A 14,287-nucleotide genomic window follows, 5' to 3' on the forward strand; every position below is an offset into this window, starting at 1 on the left:
CGGGGCATACCAGTCGTACCCCACCACCGATCCTACACCACCCACTTATCATGCCATCATTTGCACAACTATTTTTCTCCTTAATTTCCCCATCTTTTTTACACAAATTCATTTATTTGATTCCTTTCCCCATTTATTTATAATTCCCAACAACTATGGTCTTGCATATAATAATGTTGAATTCTTATTGCATCATACAATCCATTCAGCATTCACTGAAAATAATTTGGGATCTCAGCCAACAATGTAGCATTAGCTGTATAAAAATTATATACACATTCATGGTCCCAATCAACATACATCTAATGTGACTACAAATATATCTTATACATTCATTGATCCATCTATTAAACAACCAAGGAGATAGTATATATTCTTGTCTAATTTTCTGTCCAATGTTGAACAATTTTGTAAGCATTTAATTTATTCTATACTTTATTATTAACATTCAGTAACCAATCTTCAGATCCATATTCATGGAAAACATTTTATAATTCAATCTTATCTTTTCTTTATCCTCATTTTTTGCAGCAATCATTTTAATGCTTTTTTCCCTTATTCCAACAAGGATTATTTTTTCATACTTCCAATTGTATACTTCCACAGACTTCCATGGAGCTCTATAACATGTCTTTCCACTCTGTTTTAAATGGCTTCAACATCATCTATCCTTATATTGATCTTTAATTCATTCTTTTGACATATTAAGATACAGATTAGATTAGTAGATTAGAGTCAGCATACCATTTAGTCTATTTTGATCTCTGCTCTTGGTTTTTGTGAGTACTACAGGTCAACTTCAACAATGTTATATTAAACAACTTTCAACAACTTCTACACTAAAAGCACATGTGCACTGTCAATTTTTATTGAAAAGGTTTGGATAAGAGGTGAAATCAACTTACCTTCACTACTGGTTCGCAAATGTAAACGCGCTTTCTACCTAATATAAATTGCGCGTCACAGCTGAACATTGGAAATACCGGTTCCCCTGAACCGGTAGCATTTTTTTTACTACCAGTTTGGGCAAACAGGTAGCATTTCACCCCTGGTTTGGATTGACCCCCCCCCCCCATTATTTCAGTGTAATATTCAAAGTCAACATTTCCTCTCAATCCATGAACAAAATAATAGTTTGGATAGCAATACTAAACTGATCCAAAGCCAACACCAATTCACAGAATACTTTTAAGATTGTTCAAAGAACATTCATTAAAAAATAGTTTTAGAATGCTCTACACTGGCATCACATCCCTCAAGTAAAATGTTCAGAGATTATTCAAACATTGTTTTATGTTTGTTAATGTAGAATTTCCCTTTAAAATCTTGAAGGTTTACAATAACATTTGAAATATTATTTACCTCCTGCTTCGGTTTGTTCTGGTAACGCCAGGCTATTCTCATGGACTCCTGAGAATCTTGCGCTGACTTCATAGTGATTACTTCTTCCATTTCCTTGTCAGAGAGATTCGGCAAAGGACATGGAAGTTCCTGAATTAAAACAATATTTTACAGAAATATTTAAAATAAAGTAAGATTAATGATTAATCTATTATGTAGCAAAGATAAGTGATAATAGCATCATAAAAGTACTTGTTTAATATTTTCAGGAGAAAAAAGATGAAATCTACAGGCATGATGGAGAAGCAAAAGTTTTTCTTATATTCAAAAATGGAATATTGGAATATTACTTCAGTATTAAGGAAGATCATTACATCGTGGCAAAGTAATTTGTAAGAATTGTGATAAGAAGTTGGTAATAGAAAAAAACCCCAACATGATCTTCTCCAGATTATCTCCTAATCATACCTTTTGATTGAGTAATTAGATTAATTACTTCTATTTATGCTGGTGGTGTACTTTATCTTGATTTCAGCAACTCAGTTGATAATATAATCTAATATATTTGGTAAAATATAATTTATTGCACTGTTAGACTATAATGTCATAGTTAACTGAAACGCATATTCAAGGGGTGATCATTAATTAGTTTCTCATTAGACTGAAAGAGGTTTTGAGTAGAGGATTGCAAAACCAATAGTTTTACAATATCTTTTATCAGTTACTTAAATGAAGCAGAGAAAATTATTATATTTTTGTACAATAGAAAACTAGGAGAAATACGTAAGAAATAACACTTCAGAAGATAGTACTATAATAATAATCCATAATATACAATAAAAAATTACCTGAAATGTAACAAAATAAGAAGTTCTATTTTTTGGGAGGCAGCAGGGGAATCAAACAAATGGGTATACAATGGGGTAGCTGATTTTAGTGTGAAATGGATTTTATATTATAAGGTAGTCAACATAGCAGTACTAATGGACTTATATACAGCTTAACAGTACTTTACAGTTCTCTCTGGGTCCTCATTTTATTGACTTTGGAAGGTTGGAAGGCTGAGTCAACCTTGAGCCTGGTGAGATTCGAACTGCCAAATTACAGGCAGCTGGCAGTCAGCAGAAATAGCCTGCATTACTGCATTCTACCATGGCTCCTCATTAACTTAGTAAAAAATGGATAGGTCACAAGCTAAATGTAAGTCAGTGGTATTATACAACTGTAAAAGACTACAATATGATCTCAGTCTCCATTAATGGAATCACTATTCTCTGCAACATCATTCCCCCCAGAGGTTAGAATGCCCCCTACTCTAATACTCTTCCAGAAGGTATTGAAGTCCTGGTTCTGCCAGCAGACCTAAGGAACCCAGAGCGGGATGGAGCCCATTAAATGCTTTGTGTGATCTGCTGTCGCTGGGCTGTGAGTGATTTTTGTTATATTGTACTATATTAATTTGCTTCTTTTTGTTAATTTTTATTGTTTTAAATGTAGTTTTATATTCTGTAAGCCACCCTCAGTTGCCATGGGTGAATAGGTTATTGGATATATAAATCCAATAAACAAACAAACAAATAAATAAATAAATAAATAAATAAATAAATAATATTTAGATATAACACTTTTCTAAAAAAAGCTCCTTAGACATTCCTGAAATACAAGTCAAATCCAAGTCAAGTCCAAATCCAAGTGAAATAAAAATTTTAAGATACACTAGATCAATTATAGTTCTTTTTAAAATGTTCAATATAATAATCATAACAAATAACAATAAATTTATTTTATGTTGTATTTATATTGTATTGTTTAACTCTGCAAGCTACCCAGAATTGCATTTGCGAGATGAATAGCCGTATTAGTTGGAAGGGATTTAAAAGTGAAAAACATATCTTGAATTGGACCTGGAAGTAAACTGATAGCCAATGCAACTCGCAGAGCACACATAACTGCCCTGTACCAGTTGAAGCTTCCATATACTCTTCAATAGCAGCCCCATGCAGAGTGTGTAATAGTAGTCCAATCTGGAGGCAACTAGGATATGAGTGACTGTGAGCAGAGCCACAGGTGCACAACTACATCTTGCAAAAGGTGCACAACTACAAAGCTGTGCAAAGGACCCTCCTAGGCATGACTGCTGCTCATCAACGAGGAGTTGCGAAACTAGGAGGACCTTCAAATTGCATAGCAGGTCTACCTGAGACATTGCAACCATACAGAATTTAGCATATTGCTATAGCTGAAAACGAAAGTCAATTTGGCATAGTGGTTAAGGCATCAGGCTAAAAACCAGGAAACTGAATTCTAGCCTTGCCTTAGGCACAAAGCCAGCTAGATGACTTTGGACCAATCACATTCTTTCAGCCCTAGGAAGGAGGAAATGGCACTTCTGAAAAAACTTGACAAGAAAACTGCAGGCACCCCAAGAATTGGACATGATTGAATGGAAGAAAAAAATAGTGAAGAAATCAGAGAGTATGGTAGAACATATTCCAAAAGTTATAAAACTTATTACAAAATACAAAGTAACACTATGTTGAAAAATAATCAATAGTGAATATAATAATCAAATTAATGCTGTTTTGAAGTATATTGAAAATTATGTATTTAACTACCTAAATGTATATATCTAAGAGCTAAAACTGTGTAAGTGCTACAGTAAATATACTGAAGCATTTTGCAAATACTTTTAAGCTTAGCAGTTTTATAGCAATGTAGACAGGTTGTTGCTGTTGCTTTTTTTAATGACATTGTTGAAAGAAATTCTACCTACTGGGCCCTAATTTGTTAACCAAAAAAAAAAGTGCTGAGACTTTGCAGCTGACGAAGTGTTGTGCTAATAGGCATCCCTGTCTATTATGTGTGTGAGATAATGTGCTGCATGTTTTCTGAATGCTTAGTGTCTGCCTAATGGATCTGGTATCCCATTTCTATGGCAGGAGTTGCCCAAGTGCAATTAGCATGCTAGAGTGTACTGTTACAAGGCATCCAATCTCAGTTTTGATGCAGTGACCCAGAAGCAGAACAGGATCATGACTCAGAGTACCAAACATAGTCTAAATGAGACACAGTGCATTGTAATAGCTAAGAGACTGAACTTTGCATTTGAAAGTCCCTAGTTCGAATTGAACGTCTGACATAAAAAGCTTAGCTCCAATACTTGCAATATGGAGATAATACTGGCCAACTCAAAGAATAAGGCCAAGGGTTATAATAATTTGTGTCCATACTCTAAAGTGAAATGTTATGCATACAGTTAGTATTATTAATGATACCTTCCTTTCTTTGTGTAAATATAGAATATATTGCATTGTGTTAAACAAGGGTACACATCAATCTAACTGACTCTTGATTGGCAAGAGAAGAATATGATATACATTTCAGTAGTAAAATAATAATAATAACACCCTCTAATTTAAAAAAGACAATAGAAAACAGAAGTAGAATGACTGTAGCAAAAAAAGGCAAAGTTTGTACCAATAGTAATATGTTCCTAGGGTGCAATCCCAAAACATCTGGAGCACCACTGAATATCATCAGCATCACTATCAGTCAATTGCAAAAGACAGCTTTATTTGGAACAGCTTGTATACTGTGACAATACCTTTAGCACTATAAAACAACATCTGCCTACACCAGATCCTGTATTTATTTATCAATCCAGAGTTTATTTTCTTGTCTAACAGTATTGGATTAAATACAAGAGCCAAAGTGGCGCAGTGGTTAGAGTGTGGCACTGTATGCTACTTCAGCTGACTGCTAGCTGCAGTTTGGCCGTTCAAATCTCACCAGGCTCAAGGTTGACTCAGCCTTTCATCCTTCCGAGGAGGGTAAAATGAGGATCCAGATTGTTGGAGGCAATATGCTGACTCTGTAAACTGCTTAGAGAGGGCTGTAAAAGCACTATGAAGCAGTATATAAGTGATATTGCTATATAATGTTCTTATAATAGGCTGGGCTAAAATGAGAGGGTTGACAAATCATGCAGTTAAAAACATGGCTAAGAGTTAGGTGTGAACCAAGTAACTGTCCACTTAAATGCCCTATACAAGAAATATGTTTGAAATGCAATACGGAGCAAAATGTGAACTTTCAGACTTTTCTTTTTGAACTTCAACATGAGACATGGAAATAGGAAGATATATGTAAGAATTTATCTTATAAAGTATTTTCACCACTGAACTCAGAGCTTCTCAGGCTTTACATTTCTCCAGTTGGACTAGCTCTGAAACTACAGGAAAGAAGCTGTCTCTTATCCCATATATACATTGGTTCAACAGATTGCTCTATATAAAGGTGAAAGTGATTACTGGGACTAAATTAGAATGATTTTTCTCTTGTTCCACAACTCTCTCCTTCCTTTCACTTTTGACAAAATCAGAGTTATTATTATTAGTTGTGCAGCACTTTGGAGTCAATTGCAAAAGTATGCCCAGCCCAGAGGGCACAGGGGGATGAACACAGCCCCCCAGGTAAAGCTCTTGACAGCGGTCATGGGATGGGTGAAACAGCAGTGGAGAGCAACCACAAATTCTGTAAAAAGAGGCAGCTGTGCTGAAGAATTTCAGACATTTGAACATATCAAAAAACCTTTTTGTAATCAAATGTGAAGTACAGCGCAGCTATTGCAATCATTTTTTCATTAAAAAAATGACAGAAATATTTGGCATTTTAAAGAAAAAAAACATTTCAGCTGCGGTTCCAACACTTCTGACAAAGGGAACATTTTAAACAAAAAAATTGGTTTCTGGCTATTTTCTTTTCTCTTCTCCTCTCTTTATTTCTGTATATGTAGCTCTTAACCTTGTAAACTGAATGGGCATGATTTAGTGCAGTGTTTTTCAAACTCGACATCTTTAAGATGTGTGGACTTCAATTTCCCAGACAGCAGAATTGAATCCTAAAGTTGCCAAATTTGAAAAATATTAAGAGCCTTGGTAGCACAGTAGTTAGAATGGAGTATTGCAGGCTAATTCTGCCCACAGCCCAGGAGTGTGATCCTGTTAGGCTCAAGATTTACTCAGCCTTCCATCCTTCCGAGGTTGGTAAAATGAAGATCAAGATTGTTGGGGCAATGTGCTGACATTTGTAAACTGCTCAGAGAGTGCTGAAAAGCACTATGGAGCTGTATGTAAGTCTACGTGCTATTGCTATTGTTATTAGTGAAATATTTGCTCTCCCTAACCCAAAGGAAGGAGTTCTGCCTTTTAAAAATTATATTTGATCTTTTTTCTCTCTCATATGCTTCTACCTTTAGGCTTCCCTTTGAATTTTAATGTACAGAAAGATATACTTCATTTCCTGGCATCCACTGAGAAAGAGATACCCTAGTACTATGTGGAAACATTTTAGATTTTTTTTAAAAAAAGTCCTGAAAATCAATATGCGAGATAACAAAATAAAGCATTGTTTTTAATCTCCTCCATTTTGAAAGGACGAAATGACTATTAGGATAAGTTTTTTCTTCCAGAAGAAATGCCATACAAACATTATGTCTAGGTATAACCAAAAAAGAAATGTATCAGGATTTTTATATAAATAAAAAGCAATTACAGTGTCTTAGGTTTAAGGATGCATCAGAAGGTAAAGGGTGCTGAAAAGGGTTACATCATATTTTCCTTCTTTGCAATTTACAACCATAGCAACTGTATACATTTCTACTCCAACATGCCATTTTGGTATAATGGTTAAGATGCTGGGAGACTGAGAGTTCTAGTTCTCTCTCCCTTAAGCATGAAAGTTAGCTTGGGTGACTTTGGGTCAGTCACTCTCTCTCAGCTCAACCCAACGAAACTCAAGATTGTTTTTGACAAAAAAAGTAACTTTGCTGCTTTGAATTTTTTGATAAAAAGGGATTTTAAAAAATCTAATAATAATAAACATCATTTAATTCAATTTAGCTTATGCACAAATATATTGATGCAGCCAGTATTATAATTTATATTTTATATAAACAATATAATGAGCACACTCAGAAAAAAGAATGGTAGCCTCTAAAATTGCCTTTACAAATTTAAGTGTATCCCAGATGTGTAGATTTCAAGTCCCATGGTTCTCATGGTTAGGAAATTTGGAGAATTGAAATCACACATCCAGACATTGTCCAGATTGGGAGAGCCTGCCCTATGAAAATCCTGGGAAAAGTTAACATCATCTTTTGAGTACAACAGAGCAGGAAAATAATTATGAATAGGGACAGAATGGAGATGACACTATTTGCTGAAGAGAAAATAAATATGTAAATAAAATAGTATGCAACTTAAAAGATGAAAAACCAAGGCACCATGGCAAGATCAAAGAAAGGATCGTTGAATCCAAGGCTTTGCTAGGGAAGTTAGTTCTGGACATGGAAGTGAAAGCTGTGAAAGCTACTCACCTGAAAGAAAGGTGAGTAGCAAGGACCAGTTAGAAAAGGTAAATGATCCACAGAAAGGCCAGTTTATAACTTTGTTTTATTTCTTCCTTTCTCTTTTCTAGGATTCTATCTTACAGGATCAGGACAAAGCAATTATTATTGCAATTTAATCATTTATCCTAACTAAAAGTAGGAGTTTCCTCTGCAGAGTAGTTAACTCTTATTTTTTCTACCATGTGTGAAGGTGGAGTTCTGATGGGCAAGCTGGCTGGCATACAAAATCTATAACAATCACAGTTCCTAAATCCTATGATAGGGAGTTGTTATTTGGTGTAGGGCTCAGAAAAGGCAGTGGCAGGTGGGGTGTTTACAATATTTTAAGAAATCTATCAAAAACCATGAGAATTAAACAAATGTGTGTATAAAATTTTGGAGGAATGATCTTAGAAATCTTTGGGAGCTCCATATACTTAGAAGTGGATGAGGCCTCTTTCTATCTTTCCACTAAATATAATTCATCCAGATTTATGGATTATGCAACCAACCCATAAAAAACACCACTGATATCTTGAAAACAAACCACAGCTACTTGTGATAAATGAATATTGTGTGTGACCTGAAACACTGATAATGATTTTATTTATTCACTTTATATTCACTTTATAGAATTGCTTTAATCACCGCTATTTTGACGAGCGCGGTTTTGTCGTGCCACGATGTACAGATAATATAAACAAGTTTATTAAGCAATATGTAAGTAGCAATCATTTACTCAGTTTACAAATTACGTTGATGCAGTCTCTTCTATTTTAACACTTTCATGAAGGTCAGAAGAAATGGGGTAAAACTTATTTCTGGACAGGTATTCCAGAGGACAGGAGGGGCAATAGAGAAAGCATGCTTTTAGACGCTACACAATGGCATTTTTCTGTAACTAGGATCTAGAGCATGCCCGCTTGCAAGCTCTTATAGGATGACACACGATTGGAGAAAAATGGCCATGTAAATATCTAGGCTTTGAGCCATGAAGGTTTTTATAAGTGATAAACAGTACCTTAAATTGCATCTGGAAACCAACAGGTAATCAGTGTGGTTTATAAGTAAAGGAATTATTTGGGTATATTGAAGTACAAATCTATTCAGGTAGCCACACCCCTACTCTGGATGATGTGACCCTCTTTCTAAAGTCACGTGAATCTGTCATAGTTATGAAAATGGTGGCATTGCTAACTTAATATTTGTGAAAAATATATGTGTTATGAATATACTATCAGCCAAGGGTATAACCAAGAGTATTCTATGAGTTCAAAGCATAGAAAGTTTATTATTGCTATCTATACATTAGTCAAACAATGGTCAAAACTAAACTGACGTTAAGTAAAGGTCTTTTCTATCCTACCCTATGGAGTAGAGAGTTGGTCTCTGACAGAAAGCCACTTGAAGAGACTAGAAACATTTGAAATGTGGATTTACAGACGGCTGTTACTAATAAGCTGGGTTGGGGAAGGAAGGAGTGTAGAACATGATTCTAGGTTATAACAGGTGAACATTTTTGAAGAATGCCATATTTAAAATATTTGTAAAGTATCAAATAGAGAACATAATATAATCAATAAATTTATAGATACATTCATTAGTCATTGTGTTTGCATTGAGAAGATTATGATAATTTAGAACAAACTAACAATTATGTCTCTAAGAACAGAGAGAAGAATACGTGGATTAATTTCATTGTTCTGAACCCAAATTCTAATGGCTTGGTGGGATACTATTATCTACTTCTCTGTTAACTGCTTTCAAAGACATTAGAGAAAACTAGCCTTGATATTTTATTGTTTACACTTTTAACATTTTTTAAAAAACGCCCCTAAAACAAATCCAACACTATCCACACTGAAAACTGTAATTTTGGTTTTTTTTATTATCTAGAAGAAATTGATCACTATTTTTAGGTAGTTATACAATTGAAAAGATGGGAAAAGTACTCAGAAAGCAAATGTTTCCTTTCTTAAAAAAATCAAAGTATGAAATCCCATACACCTTTTCACCTTATTTCGGATCAAAGAGCAATGAAAAGTAGGATTTCATTTAATTATATTTATTTGTGTGTTTATCAATCATATTTCCAAACTGCCCATATTCCTCAGAGATTTACTACTCATATTACTGTATATTTTCCATACTGATTTGAATATAAAATTACTAATGTGCACAAGCATTTTAGTACTGTAATAAAATAATTTATTCTTTCAGTAACATTTGATAATATTTTAGTTTATGCATATGGTTTTTGATAGTAGATATATTGAACAGTTTGTATAATCATGCTTAAATTAGTTTTCAGGTGTTCACCTCTAATAAAATTACTTTGTGTTTTCTCAGTAACACCTGCAACATTTTAACTGACATAAAGATAACTATGTGCCATATACCAAAAACAATTTACAGCAGTCATAGTCCATTGTTCCAGAAGAGATTATCATTAGAATAAATCCCCTGTAAGTACTCATTTAACTAAGCCTCTTGTTGTCTTATATTTTGCTGCTCACAATGAGAAACACACCTGCTACTTTTATGTACCTACTGTTAGCATAGGAACAAACTTAAGATCAAACTGCCTAAACTATATTTTAAACATTTAGTCTGAAAACACAGATGAAGCGTTTAATGGCTCCTAAACATATCTCTCTCCCTTTGCTGTGCTGAATGGTATTTCCTTGAATTCTACAAGCTTTTGTAGTAAAGATAAAAGTGATGCTAATGTATATGCTTGCTTTATTATAGGCATTTCCAAGAAGACATTTATCTTATTGGATGGGATTTAAAAGGAATATGATGAAGCTGGTGCAGGTTTACAAGAAGGCTATCAGAATAATTAGGTAACTAAGCCTTATGAAGAAAAGTTGAAGTTATTCAATTGGGTGTGGATGTGAAAGACTTAGGGGAGATATAAACATATTCTATACTATACATAGGAAACTGAAACTACTTGAACAAGGAGGAACTTTATAAATAATAAATAAAATCTAAAATCTAAAAAAAAAATAAACTAGCTGAAAATTACAGAAAGGCACTCAGGCTGATTATTAGAAGGAATTTCTTAATGATAAAGGACATTTAGTAATAGAACTGTACTAAAATTAGTAGTAGATTTTTCCTTGCTGAAGGATTGTAAACAGAAGGTAAGTAGGAACTTGTTGCAGATGACTTTCTGAATTTAGAGTTGGACGATTGTTCCATTATATATAAGACTTTCATTTACATAAACGGGGAAGGAAGGCAAAGATATGTAAGTAGGTTATAAAAACAAATGAATGGAAATTAATGGAAGTTTTAGTACATTAAGATGTTAGTCTATCATTGATCTAGCAGAGAGAAATAAGCATTGCTATTGTGAGAAATAAAAACTTTTAATTTGCTAAATTGTGATGAAAACCATCAGTGTAATTCTGTAATTAATTCTTAAACTACATATGCCAGAAAATTGTTCTGAGGTATCACATAAGAACCTTTAAGGGGAAGATTGACCTAATCTGAAACTGATGAGGTCTATACTCCAATGTATTTAGATAGCTTGATTAAAAATAAATTATCCATCTATCCACCCAGTCAATCACTGTATAAAAATTCTCAATAAACTTACAGAAAACTCACTGTTTTGGCTACCTTTCTAGAAATAAATAGATTAATGTTCTTATCTACATGCGTGCAAAAACAACACATTCAAATATAATCTTAAACCATTAAGTAAGCAATTTAATTTTTCTCATCTTACCTACCCAATTGGATTCTATACCTTTATAAGCGAAACGCTGCTTGCACACACATCAAGAATCTCCCCAGAGCGGAAGAGAATCCTGCTACATATGCATAAACATGAACTAGAATAGTCTAGAGAATAAAATTATGAATACCATTCATTCAGTTACAAAACAATAGAGATCTAGGACACATGTCCCTCAAGGATTTATTTTGAAACAGAAAAAACAAGAAATTCCACAAGTTTCTAACAGCACTTAGACATGAAAGAATAATTCTATTTAAAATCATAAACTCAAATAAATAGCTATCTCCTGTCATATGTATTTTATATTATAATGTCCTTCTGGTACACATGCACACAATTCTCAATGCCAATGGAAGATTTGTAATCAAAAAGATTACAGAGGAAACAGAAAATTTAAGGTAATTTAAAAATGTGCCTTTGTATCTCTAAATATTTAGGAATTTCCTCCTTTAACTGATATTGAAATGAATCTTGCATTTCTATTATTCTTCTCTGTTAGGAATGTCTGCTTGCATTCTTTGGCAGATGTACTGAATAAAGTCAGATTCTAACAGTGTGACCTCCTTCTTTTCTCCTAGTCTCTGGGGTATAATAAAATCAAAGACACAATTCCACAACAGTTAATGAAGCTTAACTTCACAGTCGCTTAATTACCAATGCTTTACACTAACTACTGGCATCATACTTCTCTTTGAGCTATTTTAAATGCTGGAGGAATACTACTGTGCTATTATTTAGTAATATAATCCATGTTGTATGTGGAAAGCCCACTTCGATCCTTCCATTTAAAAAAAAATATTGCTGAAAATTATAATGATTTATTTATGCATCTTCAAATCTGTTCTGATAAGCATTCACTGATTTGTCAGCCTGATAAATCTACAATTGCAGTTAAAACTGTAACTATCAATTAATGCTTGAAGTTATATTTATACAGTAATACTTCAAAGCTGAACAAATAACTTTGCTATTTTTATTAGTACATGCAGAATGATATATTAAAAAGAATAACAAAATAATTGAACACTTATTGCTCATTAAAGAAATGTCCATAAAATTTATTTGTAGCAATGTTTATTTTGATGAACATTGTCAGGAGCTTCTAGACAGATGGTTCATAATACTGGAGTTATTCTAACTCTGTACCTGAACAGATTTTCTATAGCAAGAAAAATATGGTAGAAACGAGGAAAAAAATGGGAAATTTTCCAATGGAGGACATAATTTGATCATGTTTGGCACAGAGGTGAATCCGCAGCATGGTGGTGTTGCTCTGATTGCTCCATGCTGACTCTCAATTCTGTCCATGGTTTTTATGTGTCACCCACTTTTTGCATTCCTGGTTTGAGAACAAAATAAATTGTGGGTCTGAGTGGGGTGTCAAAAATGTGTTAGCTATGCTCATAGACTCATCAGAACTGTGTGAAGCTCATTTACTGGTGAACCATTATTAAAAGCATAACCTTCTATGAGCTGCTGCTCACATCATCAGATGCTGCACTCATGAAACCTTATGCCTTTCAAAATGTATTAGTCCTAAAAACTCAAAAGCACCTGACTCTTGATTTGTTGTTATCATATACTGAAACAGGCATTTCCTAAAAGGATAAACCTTTATTTCGTTTATTTCTATATTGCCAATCCCAGAATAAAAATTGAAAAAAGGGAAAATTACCTTAATTAAGCACATAATAATAAATGCAAAAGTTCTTAAATACAGTAAATAAGGTAAAGGTTCTCGACACACATATGTTCTAGTTGTTCTTGACTCTAGGGGGCGGTGCTCATCTCTGTTTCAAAGCCGAAGAGCCAGTGTGTCTGAAGACGTCTCTGTGGTCATGTGAATGGCATGACTAAGCACCGAAGGCACACGGAACACTGCTGCCTTCGAACCAAGGTGGTCCCTATTTTTCTACTTGCATTTTTACATGCTTTTAAACTGCTAGATTGGCAGAAGCTGGGACAAGTAACATGAGCTCACTCCGTTACTCAGTGCTAGGGATTTGAACCGCTGAACTGCTGACCTTTTTGATTGACAGGCTTAGCGTCTTAGCCACTGAGTCACTGCATTCCTTAAAATACAGCAAATACAATCGTTCTAAAATGGTTCATTAAAACAACAACAGACAATCTGAGAATAGATTAGATGTTCCAGTAAAATACTGAAGATAGAGACCCAAATACAGAACCCCTCCCCGCAAACAAATGCAAATAGGGAACTACAAGTAAGAAAGTCCAATTTCTGATTAGTACACAATGAACCGAACTAATTTCTGGGGGCCAGAAACAAGGTCTCTGTGTTCTGGAATATCAGAGACAGTGATCCTTCAAATGTGAGTCTCTTAAAGCTTTATATAACAGTGCCAGTACTTTTAAATTTAACCTGATAGCAAAGAGAAAACAAATGTTGCTTACAGGATTATTATGACACAACCTATTTAGAAGAAGAAATTTAAAAGGGTAACTGAACTCTGCATGAAGTATAGCTTCTGGAATTTGTTTAAAGTAGTCTAATAGTTAACATTCTGAGCCCTGATCATGCTGTTCAGGAGGGCCCAGCCGTTTTCTTGAAGTTCATCCTTTAAACTGAAAGTTTATGAAGTGTGGTGTTCTGAACTACATGGATTTGCTTTGTAGTGTGGCCATGTCTAAAACATTGCAAACTATCTCCCAAGCAGTTTGGAGGAACACAGTATTCTTGAATTCTGTGGGATGTTCCATTCTTGTAAATGGAAGTTTTACACGTACAGGTAGTCCTCGACATATGATCATAAGGGATCCCAAAATTTCTGTAGTCGAGACAT

General features: G+C 34.1%; 1 protein-coding gene across 4 annotated transcripts in view; it reads right to left on the reverse strand.

The window, feature by feature from the left end:
* Positions 1 to 14,287, reverse strand: part of ELP4 (elongator acetyltransferase complex subunit 4) — a 135,736-nt gene that overhangs the window by 91,493 nt on the left and 29,956 nt on the right. For all 4 annotated transcript variants that reach the window (XM_087718719.1, XM_087718712.1, XM_014071894.2 and 1 more), the window contains exon 4: positions 1,363 to 1,491. In XM_087718719.1, the coding sequence (XP_087574845.1) occupies positions 1,363 to 1,491 (129 nt within the window). The remainder of the gene's footprint in view (positions 1 to 1,362; positions 1,492 to 14,287) is intronic.

The sequence above is a fragment of the Thamnophis sirtalis genome, unplaced genomic scaffold (genome assembly GCF_051295495.1).
Source record: "Thamnophis sirtalis isolate CommonGarterSnake01/CBP01778 unplaced genomic scaffold, rThaSir2_p1.2 scaffold_1, whole genome shotgun sequence".
NCBI classification, from domain to species: domain Eukaryota; kingdom Metazoa; phylum Chordata; class Lepidosauria; order Squamata; family Natricidae; genus Thamnophis; species Thamnophis sirtalis.